This window comes from Phialemonium atrogriseum (genome assembly GCF_030411735.1).
Source record: "Phialemonium atrogriseum strain 8032-3 unplaced genomic scaffold QBC33scaffold_8, whole genome shotgun sequence".
Taxonomy (NCBI): Eukaryota; Fungi; Ascomycota; class Sordariomycetes; order Cephalothecales; family Cephalothecaceae; genus Phialemonium; species Phialemonium atrogriseum.
The window spans coordinates 784766-799208 of NW_026848145.1; the positions used below are offsets into that span (position 1 = coordinate 784766).

General features: G+C 54.6%; 5 protein-coding genes across 5 annotated transcripts; 3 read left to right on the plus strand and 2 right to left on the minus strand.

The window, feature by feature from the left end:
* The first annotated feature begins 54 nt into the window (after positions 1–54).
* Positions 55–1487, plus strand: QBC33DRAFT_534189 (mating-type protein MAT alpha 1-domain-containing protein). The gene is made up of 3 exons (XM_060427521.1): positions 55–319; positions 369–1217; positions 1297–1487. Exons 1-3 carry the CDS (start codon positions 139–141, stop codon positions 1308–1310), a joined length of 1044 nt encoding a protein of 347 aa, XP_060285145.1. The 5' UTR covers positions 55–138; the 3' UTR covers positions 1311–1487.
* A 1461-nt stretch (positions 1488–2948) lies between these two features.
* Positions 2949–7095, minus strand: QBC33DRAFT_534194 (sla2 Src like adaptor 2). The gene is made up of 5 exons (XM_060427522.1): positions 6792–7095; positions 6554–6694; positions 5980–6461; positions 3516–5926; positions 2949–3419 (listed from the first exon to the last, which is right to left on the minus strand). The coding sequence occupies exons 1-5, from the start codon at positions 6821–6823 to the stop codon at positions 3333–3335; spliced, it is 3153 nt and encodes a 1050-aa protein (XP_060285146.1). The 5' UTR covers positions 6824–7095; the 3' UTR covers positions 2949–3332.
* A 156-nt stretch (positions 7096–7251) lies between these two features.
* On the plus strand, positions 7252–8815 carry QBC33DRAFT_534198 (autophagy-related protein 3). The gene is made up of 3 exons (XM_060427523.1): positions 7252–7944; positions 8010–8484; positions 8547–8815. Exons 1-3 carry the CDS (start codon positions 7442–7444, stop codon positions 8598–8600), a joined length of 1032 nt encoding a protein of 343 aa, XP_060285147.1. The 5' UTR covers positions 7252–7441; the 3' UTR covers positions 8601–8815.
* QBC33DRAFT_534201 (uncharacterized protein) lies at positions 8473–9326 on the plus strand. Its single transcript, XM_060427524.1, has 2 exons — positions 8473–8656; positions 8730–9326. Exon 2 carries the CDS (start codon positions 8825–8827, stop codon positions 9119–9121), a length of 297 nt encoding a protein of 98 aa, XP_060285148.1. The 5' UTR covers positions 8473–8656; positions 8730–8824; the 3' UTR covers positions 9122–9326.
* A 1613-nt stretch (positions 9327–10939) lies between these two features.
* QBC33DRAFT_366875 (uncharacterized protein) lies at positions 10940–12584 on the minus strand. The gene is made up of 3 exons (XM_060423958.1): positions 11606–12584; positions 11485–11538; positions 10940–11416 (listed from the first exon to the last, which is right to left on the minus strand). The coding sequence occupies exons 1-3, from the start codon at positions 12400–12402 to the stop codon at positions 11188–11190; spliced, it is 1080 nt and encodes a 359-aa protein (XP_060285149.1). The 5' UTR covers positions 12403–12584; the 3' UTR covers positions 10940–11187.
* Between the last annotated feature and the right edge of the window lie 1859 nt (positions 12585–14443).

Here is a 14443-nt window from a genome sequence, read left to right on the forward strand (position 1 = left end):
CCCCTCTCGCTCCAAATCCACAAGACAAAGATATCCCCGGCTCCGAAAAATTACTCTTCCCACAACACCGCGGAAATCGAAATATTTCTGCACCCTTCACACATTTCCCAGTCTACAAGTCAACGAAACTTGTCCAAGATGTCGCTCTCCGCGCAGCAGATCATCGATGCTGTCAAGGGCATGTCTGAACTCGAGAAACGGAAGGTACTCCGGCATCTCGCTTCTGCCCAGGGCATCACCGATGAGCGGGTTATCGAGCCCGCCGAGAACACATCTGTGCCTCTGAAAAAGGCAGTCAACGGATTCATGGCTTTTCGATGCAAGTTGCAATTCCCAAATTACTATCTCAGATTGCTAATTATTGATAGCTTTCTATTCTACGGTGTTCCAAGGCCTGCAGCAGAAAGAGAGATCCGGATTTCTGACTGCACTCTGGGACGTGGATAACTACAAGGGGGAGTGGGAGTTTCTGGCCAAGATCTACTCCTATGTCCGCAATGAAGTAATGAAGGACATGCCCGGTGCCCGGACATCCATGCGCGACTTTCTTGATGTCGCCTGCCCAGTCATGAACATCGTTGGCGCGACCGACTATTTGCAGGCCTTCAACTGGCAGTTGATCCCGAACGGCGAAGATAAATACGAGCTGAAGCAGTATGCTCTGCCGCTGGTCCAGAAGGCAACTCCTATGATGACTGGTTTTGACCTGCTCTGCCACTGTCTTGTCAATGGCTACAAGGTGCACAATGGCCAGAACATCTTATTCCGAATGGTCGGAAAGCCGGAAAACATCATGACGACAGCCTCATTCGCCACTATCCCCGCTCCTGACTTGGATGCTGCGGACTCGTCGTTCAAGAATGACTTCCTGAGTATGATTTCTCAGAACCCGCTCTTTGCCGCTTCAATGATAGTCCAGGACACGGTTCAGCACTCCCCTGAGGTGCATGGAGTCAACGTCCTCCGTGTCCGTGACATCAACCAAATTCCGGACGACATGCTTCGCAACCGTGGGAGCTCTACTCATTACCATCATGGCGATCTGTCCCACCTTGTCAACCAGTACAGCGATGCTTCCGATGCGGAGGGATTCACGTTTGGCGATGATATCATGAACACGAACCCAGTTGACGACAGCACGAACGATGCCGCGGTGGCAAACACCACGTCCCTTGCCTTTGAGGTGGTCACTGCACTGGGCCCCGATTTCATGCAATGTAAGTAGTGACATACCATCATGAGATGTGATCAATACTAATTAAGTCCAAGTCGCTGACGAGAACAATACCTACTAAGTTCCCTCCCTGTGAAGGCAACATTTCTTTCCTGTTTTGGTCACGAATCACGAAGAGCTGGTCAATTGGACTCTCAGAAATCTGAGGTGACATCAGAGAGATTATGTCACGCACAAATCGATGGAGGAGGTAACAAGGAAAAGGAGTAATTAGATCAGTGTCATTTCCGTAATGAGAAACATTGCATTCGGCCATGGGACTTTGCCATCCTCTGTGGTGACTGTTGGTCTGTTGGAACGTGATGTTGGTGGCTCCGTGCTAAGATTAATGTCGTTGAGATAAAGGAGGTGGAGTGTCCCGCTAATGCAGATCTATGGTTACTTTCAGCCGCATTCTTAAACTCCACCAACCCGGTTTGGCCTGCATTCCGTCTCCACTCACCGAGAAGTGCGTGCGGCAAAGCCGCCAGCATAGGATTCGGCCGACAGCATTAGGATACCGTCGCCAAAGGAGTGTCGCGGCCCATTGCGAGCCTCTTGAGCAATTATTACCAATATAGGTCCCTCGCATCCAAGGCTTCACAGATTCAACGGCGTCTCGAGATCGCAGAAGAAAAAGGGTGCGCTAAAAGTACTGGTACGGAGGTACTTCAGCGAGCGCTGCGGCCAACAGGATTCCATCACATAAGTTCGCCAATCAGATTATTTTCCAATGACCGCCTTCTTCCCAACGCCAAAATCCTATGTTTGCCTAGCACATCACTTCGTTGGCGCTAGCAGTGCAGTAGGACGACAAACTGCTTTGATTGAATCAATATCTCCGTCCCCTCCGGCGCTAGTGGACGGCTTGGCCATTCAGGGCTCCTTTACTGACTGTCGCAAACATAGAGCCCACCGCTTCTGCCCGTCATATTTTCTTCTTTCTCTTCTGGAGCTAGTTGGAGGTAAACTCTTCCCCCCCCTCCGCTACCCCGCATAACGTCAAAGCAGGCAACGCTCAAGAAGGGATTAACCGAGGACCAAGGTGAGTTACTCCTGCTTCGAGCACCACGGTTATCCCGCATCGAGCCGTGATTACAACCACTGCGGATGGAGGGTGTGACTTGTCATCTTTAGGTAAATTCTTCCCCACTACCTGGGTAGGTCCCCCCGTCCCCATCCTCATCTCGTCTCTGCCCCAAGAAGTAGCCGATCAGCTGGCCGCCTGCTTCGACGTAAGTCATCCCATGATATAGCCAAATCCCTGCCGCTTCATCGAGTGAAGTCCCTACTATCGCGATGCAAGGCAAGCTGCTTTCCGTTCCCACCAGATGTTGCACCATTCCTCTTTCAGACACGGCACAAGGCCTCTTCCCGGTAGGTCATCCCCCTGTCATCATGCCGACCCGATAGGTCATCCCACATCAAGGTAAGCCACATACTCATCAAGGTAGGCAAACAGCAAGCCCGCAAACTTGGCATTCAGCAGCAAGCGAGAGCTCACACACATTCCAGAATTCCCCCTCCCCTGCTCCCCCAACCTTTCCCCCATCACGCGGTTACACACGGCCAGTTCCAGCAGCACTTTTCTATTCTCCCTCCCTCTCCCTATGGGCTGTCGCCCTGCTGGCCAGGTCTACCGGCTCCCCGCATCGCCCCAATAGCCACGGTACTACCAGCAAGGTTCGCTCGGGAGTTCTCCCCGACCCCTGTCCCCCCCTCACCCCCCAACTAACCCCTCGCAGACTGTCGCGGCGTCTAGCGTCCCACGTCACCGCTCCCGCTAGGGGGCTCGCTGGGCCGCCGTCAATCTTGGCACCGCCGCGACACGGGCACAAGAAACAAACGCCAAAATATGCCACTCGAAAAACACACGTGAAGAGACGGATGGAGGAATAATTACGGGGATGGAATTGTGCTGTCGACATGCGAAAGGTAGGTACAAAGATGGTCTCGAAAGCAAGGTAAAAAAAAGGTGTAAAGCGCACCCCCTCAAGCCGCGGCTGTCTCGAGGCACGCCCGCCCCATTGGGGTCGGGGGGAACAAAGGTGGGATTCCGTTATTTCTCTCAACCCCCAGTTATAAAAACTGCCCCCCTCTGATACTATCTGCACACTCTCTACTCCTCCTGGTAAGAAATCTTGCGCATCTCGCCCAGGCGATGACGCGCCGCACTGAGGGAGTTCTCCAGCTGCAAGATCTCGACCTATATGGTGGGGGTGACGCTGCGTTAGTCGCGCTGGGTTTCTCCCGATACAAGGGAAGCTGCCTGGGTTGGGAAAGGGGATCGAGAGTCACATACCTGCTGTTCCATCTCGCGCACCTTGAACTCGTGCGCCCCGAGCTTGGAGTAGTCGACCTGCTCGTCCTCGGCGTTGCGGTCCTTGATCATGCTCTGGACCTGGCGGACGAGGGACCGGCACGCCGCGCCGACGGCCTTGCTCGCCTGCTCTAGGTTCTCCTGGCTCTTGCTCATGAAGCCGGCCTTGACGCGGCTGGCGGCGACGAGCTGTGCCGTCGAGGCCGCCACGTCGTTGGACGCCACGATCAGCTGCTCCGGGCTGTTGCGGTTCGACAGCACCCCGTCGGCCGTCTCGATGAGCGTGTTGGTGGACGAGGCCACCGCCTTGGCCGCCGAGATGAGTCCCTCTGTCCATCTGTTGTTCTTCTTATAGAAAGCTGTGCGCGACGACGACCCGCGACCGGCCTGGACGATCTCCTGCTGCGTGATTGTGGCTGCCTTGAGGAGCTGCGCGATGGCCGTGGTGATGGCCAGAGCCGCATCGAGGATCGAGTCGTGAACCTTAAGCTCGTAGGTCGAGTAGCCGTCACGGGGTTTGTTCCTGAGCTTCGCGAGACGAGCCGCGGCCGCCGCGATTGCGTCGGCGGCCTTGCTCAACTCCTGGTCGACGATCTCTCCCAGGTCTCCCTTCTTGCCCAACTTACCAAAGCCGGGTGCGAACGCCTCCACAAGCTTATTCAACTTCTGGAGATTCATCTGCGCATCATTGTTGCTGTTGATGACGACGTCGGTCTTCTGGATCGGGTCCATGCCCTCCAAGCGGAAGCTTTGGAGCCCTCGGAAGAACTTGACCGTTGACTGAGCCGATTGGCGGGCACCCGAGATCAGGGCGTCGCTCTTCTTCTCGTCGGTAGCCAGCCGAACGAGCCCCTTCGTGTTACTGCAGACGTCGGCGATGGACCCGGCAAAGACATTGATGTTCTTGATCAGCTCGGCATGCGTGCTGTTCGGCCCATCTGCGATGAAGTTGTTGAACGACGTGGCGAACTCCATTGCGCTGGAAGATGCCTTCTCGATGTGTGACAGCACGTACGACGGCGAGGCATTCTGGTTTCCAGCTTGCATGGTAGAATCAAGCTCGTATATCGCATCGTCAACTCGCTTGACGCCCGACTGCAGAACCGAGTCGATGATGTCGTTGATCTTCTCCAGGTTGGCGAGGATCAGGGTATCAATCTGCCCATCCAGAGCGTGGTCAGTATCGCCCTGGTTCAGCTTCAGCTCGTTGAGCTCGATCAGTGTCTGGTCCATGCCGGCCTTGTAGACCTCGAGTTCTTCTTCCTTGTCGCGGAGCAGCTGTTCGAGATCCGAACTACCGTCCCTTAGCCTGGATTGGGCATCATCCAGAGCTCGAGACTTGGTACGCAGCGCCTCCTCCAGATCAGCCATCTCACGGTTGTACTTGGACAGCATCGTGGAGAGTTCGTTGCCCTTGCTCCGTTCCAGGTTGTCCGCGCGATCAAGAGCCATCCGCAGCTCGCGCTTGAGCTTCTCAACCTCGTCTTTGTTGCTGCCAGTCAGACGATCCTTATCGTGCAGTGCCCTGTCCCTTTCTCGGATCATGTCTGCGAGCTCGAGGTTCTTGGTCTTAATCTCACGCTCCAGCTTCTCTCGCCTGTCTATTGCCTCCTGCGCGGAGGCGGCCTTCAGCTGGACGTTCTTGAACTTCTGGAGGAGATCCAGGTGCTCGTGGCGGAGTTGTGAGTACAGCTTGGCGAGTGCCTCGTACTTGGTTCTCCACGTATTGACCTGCTCCTGGAGAGCCCGAATTTGGTCGTCCTTGCTGGAGATCTGCTGGCCGTAGTTATTCTGGAGATGCTGTAGCTCGCCTTCAAGAGCCTTCACTCGTTGGTCGTACTGCTGCAACATCAACTGATCGCGCTCATACTGGGCACGGGCATTCAGGTTCTCTTGTTCGAGCTCGGCGAGCCTTCCCTGAGTCTGCCACTGGGCCTGCTGGGCCACCAGGGCTTCTTGAGCCCGCTGTTGCTCTTCCATCAGCCGCCGCTGTTGCTCCTCGAAGTCACGCTGGGCCTGCTGCTGGGCCTGCTGCTGAGAGTACAGTTGCTGCTGCTGCTGCGCTTCCAGCACGCGTTGCTGTTCCTCGTACTCTCGATTTTGCCGCTCCAGCTCGCCCTTCCAGAACTCGGAGATCTCGTCAGGTTCGTCTGTCTTCGGTTCCCGCGGAGGAGTCGGCTGGCGTTCTATTTCCTGCTTCGGCCTGGCCGGCAGGGCCGGTGCCGCGTCCTCATCAGCCAGTAAGTTCGGTGCATCCTGTGGCAATTTGGGGATCGTGATGAGGCTCGTAAGATATCGCAGATTGGAGCATTCGTAGTAAAATTTCACAAGACGATAGTGCTGAGCATCGTATCGCTGTCGCAGCGGCTCGAGGGCATCGTTATCACCCGTCGCTGCAAGGCGTTAGACAGACGTTCACATAGATCATGTTCTTGTCGGGACTGACTTGAGTGCATCGCTCGCAACATGCTGGTAATAAACTTATAAATGCCATAGCTCTCGGTGACAAGTGGAACCAGAGCAGATATTCTGCATTCATTATTCCCGACATTGCGGAAGTGGGAGAAGATGAGTTTTTGGAACTGGTCAATCTTGTCCTGTAGAGTCATCAGGTCGGTGATAGTCTCGTAACCTTCATTTGGATCATTGATAGCTTTGAGGCTGATGTATTCCTCGTACTCAAACGTGCCATTGAACTCGGGGTGCTGTTGGTGGAAGGCGAGCTTGGCGAGCAGGTAGTAAACGTATTCTTTTATCAACGGACCGTAGCCACGCATGCCTTCGCCGGCCATACCACGATTGAGGCTGTCAACCCAGGCACGATTCGCCATTGCTTCTCTGAGAGTAACCGGGTGGCCTTCCTGCAAGACCTTGTGGATCGTAATTAGGGCCTTGAAAGTCTGAACCTCGTCGGCCAGGATAGGTTGGCTGTGATACGATTTGGGATATCAGCTTCCGTGTAAATAGGCAGTTGCGACCCCTGTGAGGACCGTCGGCCGGACAGATTCGGAGTGACGCACACTTTCATACCGGCCCAGAAGGGCTGGGAGGACTTGTGGTCCCAAGTGTATACGATACAACTTCGGACATGCTTGCGTTTTGGGGCCGTCTCTTCGGCGCTCGTGGCTTTCTTGATGTTGATGGCAAGCTCGGCCTCGGATCTACGCATGGTTGCAAGTTAGACGCAGGCACAATGAAGAACAACGAAGAACGTAGCGATCAAATGTAGCGATCAAGAGTATCGTGTGAGTAACTGACTTCGTGTGGTCGAGGCTGCGGATAGCCGCCATGTTGGGCAGCTATGGAGCTCCGGGGCTGCCAATGAGGAATTTCGGGTCGGGGAGCTCGTGAATAGGTTGAGATTGGCAATCAATCCAAGGAGATGTTTCGCATCGCTTTTATTTCTAGGGAAGGAGCGAGCTGCACAACAGCTTCGACAAGGCAGGCCGATGTTGATCGAGGGGTCAAGATCGCCAAGAAGGAGGAGGCGTTGAGTCGTCGTCAGCCTTGAGGAGCAGCAGCAATCGCTGGAATGGAAGGCTGAGACGAGCTCCAACCTGGCCGCCCAATGATGTGGTTGGAGGCGGACATGTTCGGCCCGAAGCTAGGCACCGCTTTGTAGGTCACGTTAGCACCACACCAGGTGTGTGAATTTGGCTCAGGCTCCCGCCGCTGACCGATAAGATAACCGGAGCTTGTCAGGTACCCCTCCATCTCCATGTGATGTGATCATCACTGCTGAGGCAGCACAAGCAACCGCAAGTTTAGACAACAGAAACAAACTCGACGCATTCCTCCTTCCTTCCACATCTACCTCGAAGGCATCGACATCATATCACCTTGTATAGGAATCATTGCCATCTTCCCCGTTTCTGATAGCACCTACCTTGCTTCGACTTTCGGCCAAGATGAACATCCTCTACTCAACAGTCAACAGCCTCCGCGATAAGTACGCACCCGTGTCACACACCTCCACCTTCCGCAAGACCGGGGAGATAACGCCGGAAGAGTTCGTGGCGGCCGGCGACTACCTCGTCTTCAAGTTCCCGACCTGGTCCTGGGCCGACGCTGACCCTGCGAGCAAGCGAGTGACCTACCTACCGCCGGGGAAGCAGTTCCTCGTGACCCGCGACGTCCCTTGCCACCGGAGGGTCAACGACGACTTTGCCGGGGATGCCGGGCACGAGGAGGCGGTCGTGGAGGGCGGAAAGGGCGGGGACGAGGACGGCTGGCTGAGGACAGGCGGCTTGGCCAGCTCGCAGGCGCTCAAGGCGAAGGAGATCCGCACCGTCGACGATGCGGGGAATGTTGGCGAGAGGGAAGTCGTGGAAGACGACGAGATCCCGGACATGGAGGACGAGGATGATGACGAGGCCATCATCAGGGACGCCGAGGGAGATGCGAGGGCAAGGTAAGGGCCACTCTCCCCTCCCGAACCAAACGGCAGCCTTAGTGGTAGCTAACGAGTATCTGCAGTGGAAGGAGAACATACACACTCTATATCATGTACTCGCCGTATTACCGGACTCCCCGGCTGTACATGTCCGGGTACCTGCCCAACAACCAGCCCCTCCCCCCGCACCTCATGATGGAAGACATCGTCGGCGACTACAAGGACAAGACGGTCACGCTGGAGGACTTCCCCTTCTTCGCCAACAACATCAAGATGGCCAGCGTGCACCCGTGCAAGCACGCACCGGTCATGAAGACGCTGCTGGACCGGGCCGACGCGGCGCTGAAGGTGCGGAGGGAGAAGCTCAAGGCCGGGCTCGCTGCGGGCAGCGACCAGGGCATGGAGGGCCTCGTGGACGAGATCAAGAACCTGGACATCTCGGGCGCGGACGTTAATGCCGATAAGGGAAGCAATGATGAGTGGGAGGAGGTCCAGCATGAGCCCGACGACCAGGAAGTCGCCATCCGCGTGGACCAGTATTTGGTTGTTTTCTTAAAGGTTGGTTTCTTCCTGATGTCCCACCCGACTGCGCGAGATTTACTAACTTATACCTCTCTTAGTTCATCGCGAGTGTCACCCCGGGTATCGAACATGACTTCACGATGGCTGTGTGAGGGTGACGAGAGGAGGAGTGGAATTTACCAGGCCAGATATGCGGTAGGGCTGTTTTCTGTAAGCACATAATTAGATATGGTCCGGGGATGACGGGGTGGGTATTGGCGTATAAGGCAGATTTATCTTACAGAATGCGTAAACAAAGACCATAGCACTTATTCAGTGGCCGAAGACAAAAAATAACTCTTTGTGATTTGTTATCACAAACCTTCATCCCTATGCTATGCTGTTATTTCCCATCTCCTATTCCTTTTTGTCCATACTTCCCCTACTCTCCCAGTCAGACAGCTTTAGCAATCTCCTTGTCGATTCGGAGACAATAACGGCAAAACCCCAGTGCCACCGGGCTATGCAGGCCGGCTCTCTCCGTCTTCCCCCCGTTTCTCTCCGGTGCCACGCCCGCCAAACCACGAGGCGTACACAAGCAGTTCCCACGTTACAGACGGTGCATACAAAGGATATGTGCTCTAGCATCGACGACCTCATCATAATTGAAGCTAAGCGGTTTGCTGAGCAGTAACCTGCTTAGCTTCAGCGCCTACCTTAGGCTGTCGGGGCTCACATGTATTGTCACGTAGGGGCTGACACATGTACTCTGTATAGGTCCCTGCACTCTTACTTTTCCGCTATCAGGTTCCCTCAGAATCAAAAGAGCTTGTCTTCGCGGGCAGGGGTTCCGGGCCGCCAAAAATCTTGGGACAGTTGGGGCATGAAAAGGACCAGCTGCCAGGACCAGCTGCCAGCTACGGAACAAGCGACGGCGACGGCGACGGCATGGCAACAGCAACAGAAACGACACAGGCAATAGAGCTGCGGCAACGGCTAGCCAAATGCCAGAACGGGGATAAGGTCCCGGACAATGCCGGACCCCTGCTTCCTGGCCACTATCTGCCAGTTGAAGATGCTTCTTCGCTCCAGCAGCCTCAGCGACCTTGGCAGCATGCTTTGGTCCAGTAAGATGTCTCCTCAACTTCGCCTTTTTGACGAAGGCGTGGTCGCAGACGGCACAGTAATGCGTCTTCTCCTCCACGGTTTTTTTGATCGACCGTTTGACGGCTGCCTTTGCCTCATCTGGGTGCCTGGCCACATATTCCTCAATTGAGCTTGTAGTTGGCTGCGGAATTTCCTTCGGGAATTTCTACAGGGGCATGCGCTATTTGCTCCGCCAGGCGGTTAGTGCATCACAGGTGGCAGTTGCTGTCTATCGCTCTTGCTGTCACTCCTGTCACTCCTGCCGTTGGTGTCCATCCATCGCTATTGCCGTTGCTAGGAATAGCAATAGTGACAGCGAATGCAGCTGCTGCCACCTTGGCCACCTGCCCACAGACCAAATGGCGCATGCTCGGAGAGAAATTCCCTTTCCTTCAGTTGCCGTTCAATTGCCTGGGCTGCCTTGCCTAGTACAAGGCTAGGTACCTATTTTATGTTCCGAAAGACTTCTACGAAGTAAACCGCTTAGCTTCAGCGCCTACCTTGGGTTCAGAATGAGGCCAGGGTCAGGGTATCTTGGTTGTTACCATGCAACTCAACCGTCTTCTCTGGTCCTTATTGGCCATATCTGTGTATTCGGTAGGTCTCGTTCTAGTTTGTGTGACATTCTCCTGTTTTGGCGGTCATCTCTCACCCCCTAAGCTGGGACCAGGAGAATGGCCCAGAAGATAGTGTCTGAAGTTAAATTCAAGTTGGTGGCTGATGGGCATTGTTCGGTATTGTTGGAACCGGTAGTAAGTACCCTCGGGCAACCTCGCGTGGCAAGAATCTCATTGTCAAGCCGCTGGACTTGGGCGTCGATCTAGTAGTCAGGTGCAAGGAGCAGGAAGAACAGCCGTCATGCCTTTGCAGGTGGAGTTGGATGTTGACAGCTGTAAACACGGGTAGAGGCATACGGGTGCAAGACATTCTCCTCGCACTGCCCAATTGTGCATTGTATCAAGAGCAGGATGCTCCTTATGTCGAGCCTGGCTTGAACGGGATTAAGCCATGGACATCAGACCGCGGCATTGGAGTGGGAAACACATAATTATTATCTTCCCCTGAGCTTCATCTCTCGCCCGAGTGACACCTCTGCTTACATGGGAAATACATCATAGCTAGGTGTTGTTCCTTGGAACCACTGCAGCCCATGGCCTCCGCTCGTAGTAGATGATCAATGGCAAATCTTGGAGACGGCCGACAAGTGCTATCGCAACGTTGATTGTATGTTTGCAGGCGCCGCAGTCACTAGACAGGATGGAACGTTGGAAATAGCTTGAAGGTCAGACGAGTTGGGCAAAGCAGATCAAACGACATAAAAAGCAGACATCCTTAATCCGCGAGAGAAGAGCAAGGAGTCGGTAACTAAAGGAGAGCATCCAGCTTTTGGAACCAAGATAAATAACCTGCTATAGACTGGAAGTAATCCTCCGCCGGCGCCTATAAATTGCCATCAACGTTGCCCTCCACGATTAAGCGCTCTCACCGGTCCGAGAGCTCGCCCTAGAGTACGCCTTGACTTACAGCCTAGAGAATCAGGAACCTCACAGTGAAGAAGAGAAACATTGGCCTATCCTGCCTCAAAGGAGACGTAGAACGGCAGTCAACAGCCGCCTATCCGTGCACAGTGATGGGGCCAAAATGAAAGACCGACCGGTACGTTTCCGATGTCCGGACTATCTTCCGGGAGCGCTTCCGCGTGTCCAGCAAGGCCTGGGCCGCGTCCGGGTGATAGGCGACCTTCCTCCGGCTGGTGCCGTCGGCCGCGGCGTGGGCCGCGAGGTGCGCCCTGAAGTCGCTCAGGCGCGTGATGGCTATTTCGCAGCATGGACATTGGTGCGGCCTGCGTGCGCGGCCTGTTAGTCTTGCCGGGGATTACACACCTCTTGAAGAACGGGTTTGGGGGCTTACTGGTTGGGAAGGTTGCTTGGAGGCTCCTCCGTTTCTGGGGGCGACGAGTGCATCCTGCAGAACTGGTTAGAATATTGCCGGTGCGGATTTGTCAGGAGAAATGAACGGAAGTTAGACTTACACAGCCCAGTGGCGTCGTAGGTGTGCTATCTTATGGAATTTGGATGAGCATTTCCCAATGCCACACTTGAACCGCCAAGCAGCGACATTTACGGTCTTAACCTCCCCCAGCTCCAGCAATTGTTGATCTTCAGCGTCATCCTCTGACAGTTCGGGTATCTGGGCGAGCGTAGGACTTATAGCATGACCCAGGGACGCATTCTCTTGACTTTGCTCCGAGACGGACACCCCGCCAGTTTGGCAGTCCCAGCCGAACGTGGGTGGCTCGGGGAGGTCTGGTAGGTCATCTGCAGTGAACAAATAGGGCCATGGATCGCCAGTAATCTTTCCGGCGTCGAAGAAAGGCGGGTCCATGGACACATCCGGAGAGAATGTCTCGTCTAATGAGAGCTGGAAGTCCAGAGGCAAATCCAAGAGTTCCATGTCGCTAGGGAATGGCGGGAATCCCGCGTGCTCGGAGAATGATGCGAGGTCAGGGTTGCCCTGAAACAGGTCATCATCACATGGAAGAGAACCCGGAAGGAGATATTGATAGCTGTCGAACCAGGCATCGGGTGGCATTGGGGCTGGATCTAGAAAGGGGGAATTCTCGGGAGTGATTGGGTCTCCATGGGCAAAGTTTGCATGGGCAAGAAATTGAGCGCTGAAGTCGGCCGATAGCACCTCAGGAAACGGGGCATGAGGGCCATATGGCGGGGACGATGGACCCTGGAAAGACATGGGAAGCAAGTAGCTAGACGCACCAAGGGAGAGTTCTTCATCAATAAGATTACCGGTGTAGTCCATCTCAAGGGACATGGTGGGAGCTGACCACGATCAGGTAGAGTGGTGTAGAAGGCTAGGAAGAGGAAAGGGGGAGAGAATCCACCTAGGCTCTGAATTCGGGAAGCCGCAAGAACGATATACATATAGGTAGCCCAAAGATGCAGAACGGGGGCCTCCTTGCACACATGAGACAGAGGGCACACGGATGTATCATCTGGCACACGGCCGATACAGGTAGCCACAGCGTAACCCACGACAGATATGTTCCGGAGGAGGTCTGATTCCAGCCCTAGGTGGGTTGAGGTTGCCTGGCTGATGCAGGCTTGTACCAGACTGGACGCCGTGGACGGTATTATCAAGCCACATCGAGACCTCGAATGGCAAACAACCTCTGATCATGACACTAGTGCATGCACGGCGACAAACCCGGTGCCTGGATCGGCCACATCGTCGCCCAATCTCAACAGCTAGTCTGAACGCCCGCCCCTGCTGGCATCGCCAAGACAAGGCAAGGCTCGAATGCAAGTCTCACAGGCAGGGCACCACTAGGTGCAAGGACTGCATTATCACCCTAATGCATAGCTACGAAGGTAGGAGAAGGCTTGGAGCTGCCAGATCGAGAACCACGGCCAACCGACTAGAAACACAGAATACTGTTGTTAAGTTCAAAAGAGCGGCGGGGCGGAGCGGGGCCGAGCACAGGAGGGGGGCAGGACGGCAGAGGAGGCGGGGGGAGAAGGGACGGTGAGCACAACTGGCAAGACATGCATACTTAGTAGCCCAGCGAGGCCAGTCAGTGATATCTCACTCAAACAAAAGGAAGCAAGACTCGTCGATCCCGCGATCGGCTGCGTAAGGAAAAGAGCAGAAAAAGGAAATATATCGGTGGTATCTACCAATCAGTAGTAGAGGGATGGAGGGGAGGCTGGCATTCAGCTCTAGCTCGGACCGAAAATAACGGGAATCGGCTAGTCGGAGGATATGCAATATACATGTACAACGTAGACGTTATAGTCACGCAATAAACGGAGCAGCCTGGGCAGCTTACTACCTACTATGTAGATGAGGCGTCCTTGCCCTGAGACCTCTGCTCGGATTGTCCGAAGATTGCTTCTGCCGGAGTCATACTATCATTCGGCTCCGATGACTTCGGCCCGCAGTAATGCTGTGTGTCCAATGGTCAATAGGAAACATGGATTGCAGGATACAGTGATACAGTGCTAATAGGGACCTCTAGCGGCTGTCACCCAGTATCAGGCCTGTTGCCTGTTAGCTGAGATTGGATGGAATCCTGCATCAATGCAATGCATACATGAAAAAATGAAATGAAAATTGACGCGTCACAACTATGATGTCCCATTTTTGTTGTTTACAAACAGCGTGGAACTCATGCAGGTATCGAGGTATGATCCACCGTTAGTCCCATACTTCAAGTATACTACGTAGAAGGTTAATCAATCTAGGCCCGCACCTCCGCCGTAAAAAGCGAGGGGCGTGGGTGATGCCGGTTTTCGTCTGGACGCGACGTTGACGCGACCTCCGGTAGGTCCCCTCTTTCTTGTCAGGCAGGAAGTTTCCATTCTGATCGGTGAATCGGTGAATCGGTGCTCTTTCCTTGGGAGTTGCAACCACCGCGACTGAACGTGTTAATTAAAAGTAGGGACGTAGGTAGGCAAGTACCACGTAGAACCAGGAGAGGAGCCAAGAAAATACTGGATTCCCGCTCAGTGGCCCAATGACGGGGTACTCCCTGCATTTTGCATTTGCATTGACTTTTTTTGTTGACACTGGACATTTCCAGCAATGTGGAGATGATATTGTTTCTGTTCTCCCGCCCATTCTACCTTGCGCTCGACAATACCTCTGTTTCCTTTGTTCGCTCCTTCCCTCCATCCACCGCTTCTCCCGTCTCCCCTCCCGTCCCCTCTCCCGGCCGCTTCCACGGGACCAACAGTCCGGGCGAGACATCGCCAGCGGTCCCTGCCTGAAGCGCTGCTTGGCCCCCCCTGAATTGGCTCACCTATCCCTCCTCGTCTGCTTCCAACTGTCAAGTCCGATCTGACCGCGTTATACC

Coding starts and splice junctions, on each gene's coding strand:
- QBC33DRAFT_534198 (XM_060427523.1), top strand. CDS start 7,442: ATGAACATCCTCTACTCAACAGTCAACAGCCTCCGCGATAAGTACGCA. Junction 7,945..8,009: donor GAGGGAGATGCGAGGGCAAG/GTAAGGGCCACT, acceptor GAGTATCTGCAG/TGGAAGGAGAACATACACAC. Junction 8,485..8,546: donor ATTTGGTTGTTTTCTTAAAG/GTTGGTTTCTTC, acceptor TACCTCTCTTAG/TTCATCGCGAGTGTCACCCC.
- QBC33DRAFT_534194 (XM_060427522.1), bottom strand. CDS start 6,823: ATGGCGGCTATCCGCAGCCTCGACCACACGAA. Junction 6,695..6,791: donor CGCAGCCTCGACCACACGAA/GTCAGTTACTCA, acceptor AACCATGCGTAG/ATCCGAGGCCGAGCTTGCCA. Junction 5,927..5,979: donor GTTGCGAGCGATGCACTCAA/GTCAGTCCCGAC, acceptor AACGCCTTGCAG/CGACGGGTGATAACGATGCC.
- QBC33DRAFT_366875 (XM_060423958.1), bottom strand. CDS start 12,402: ATGTCCCTTGAGATGGACTACACCGGTAATCTTATTGATGAAGAACTC. Junction 11,539..11,605: donor CTACGACGCCACTGGGCTGT/GTAAGTCTAACT, acceptor CCAGTTCTGCAG/GATGCACTCGTCGCCCCCAG. Junction 11,417..11,484: donor CCAAGCAACCTTCCCAACCA/GTAAGCCCCCAA, acceptor CCGCGCACGCAG/GCCGCACCAATGTCCATGCT.
- QBC33DRAFT_534201 (XM_060427524.1), top strand. CDS start 8,825: ATGCTGTTATTTCCCATCTCCTATTCCTTTTTGTCCATACTTCCCCTA.
- QBC33DRAFT_534189 (XM_060427521.1), top strand. CDS start 139: ATGTCGCTCTCCGCGCAGCAGATCATCGATGCTGTCAAGGGCATGTCT. Junction 320..368: donor CGGATTCATGGCTTTTCGAT/GCAAGTTGCAAT, acceptor AATTATTGATAG/CTTTCTATTCTACGGTGTTC.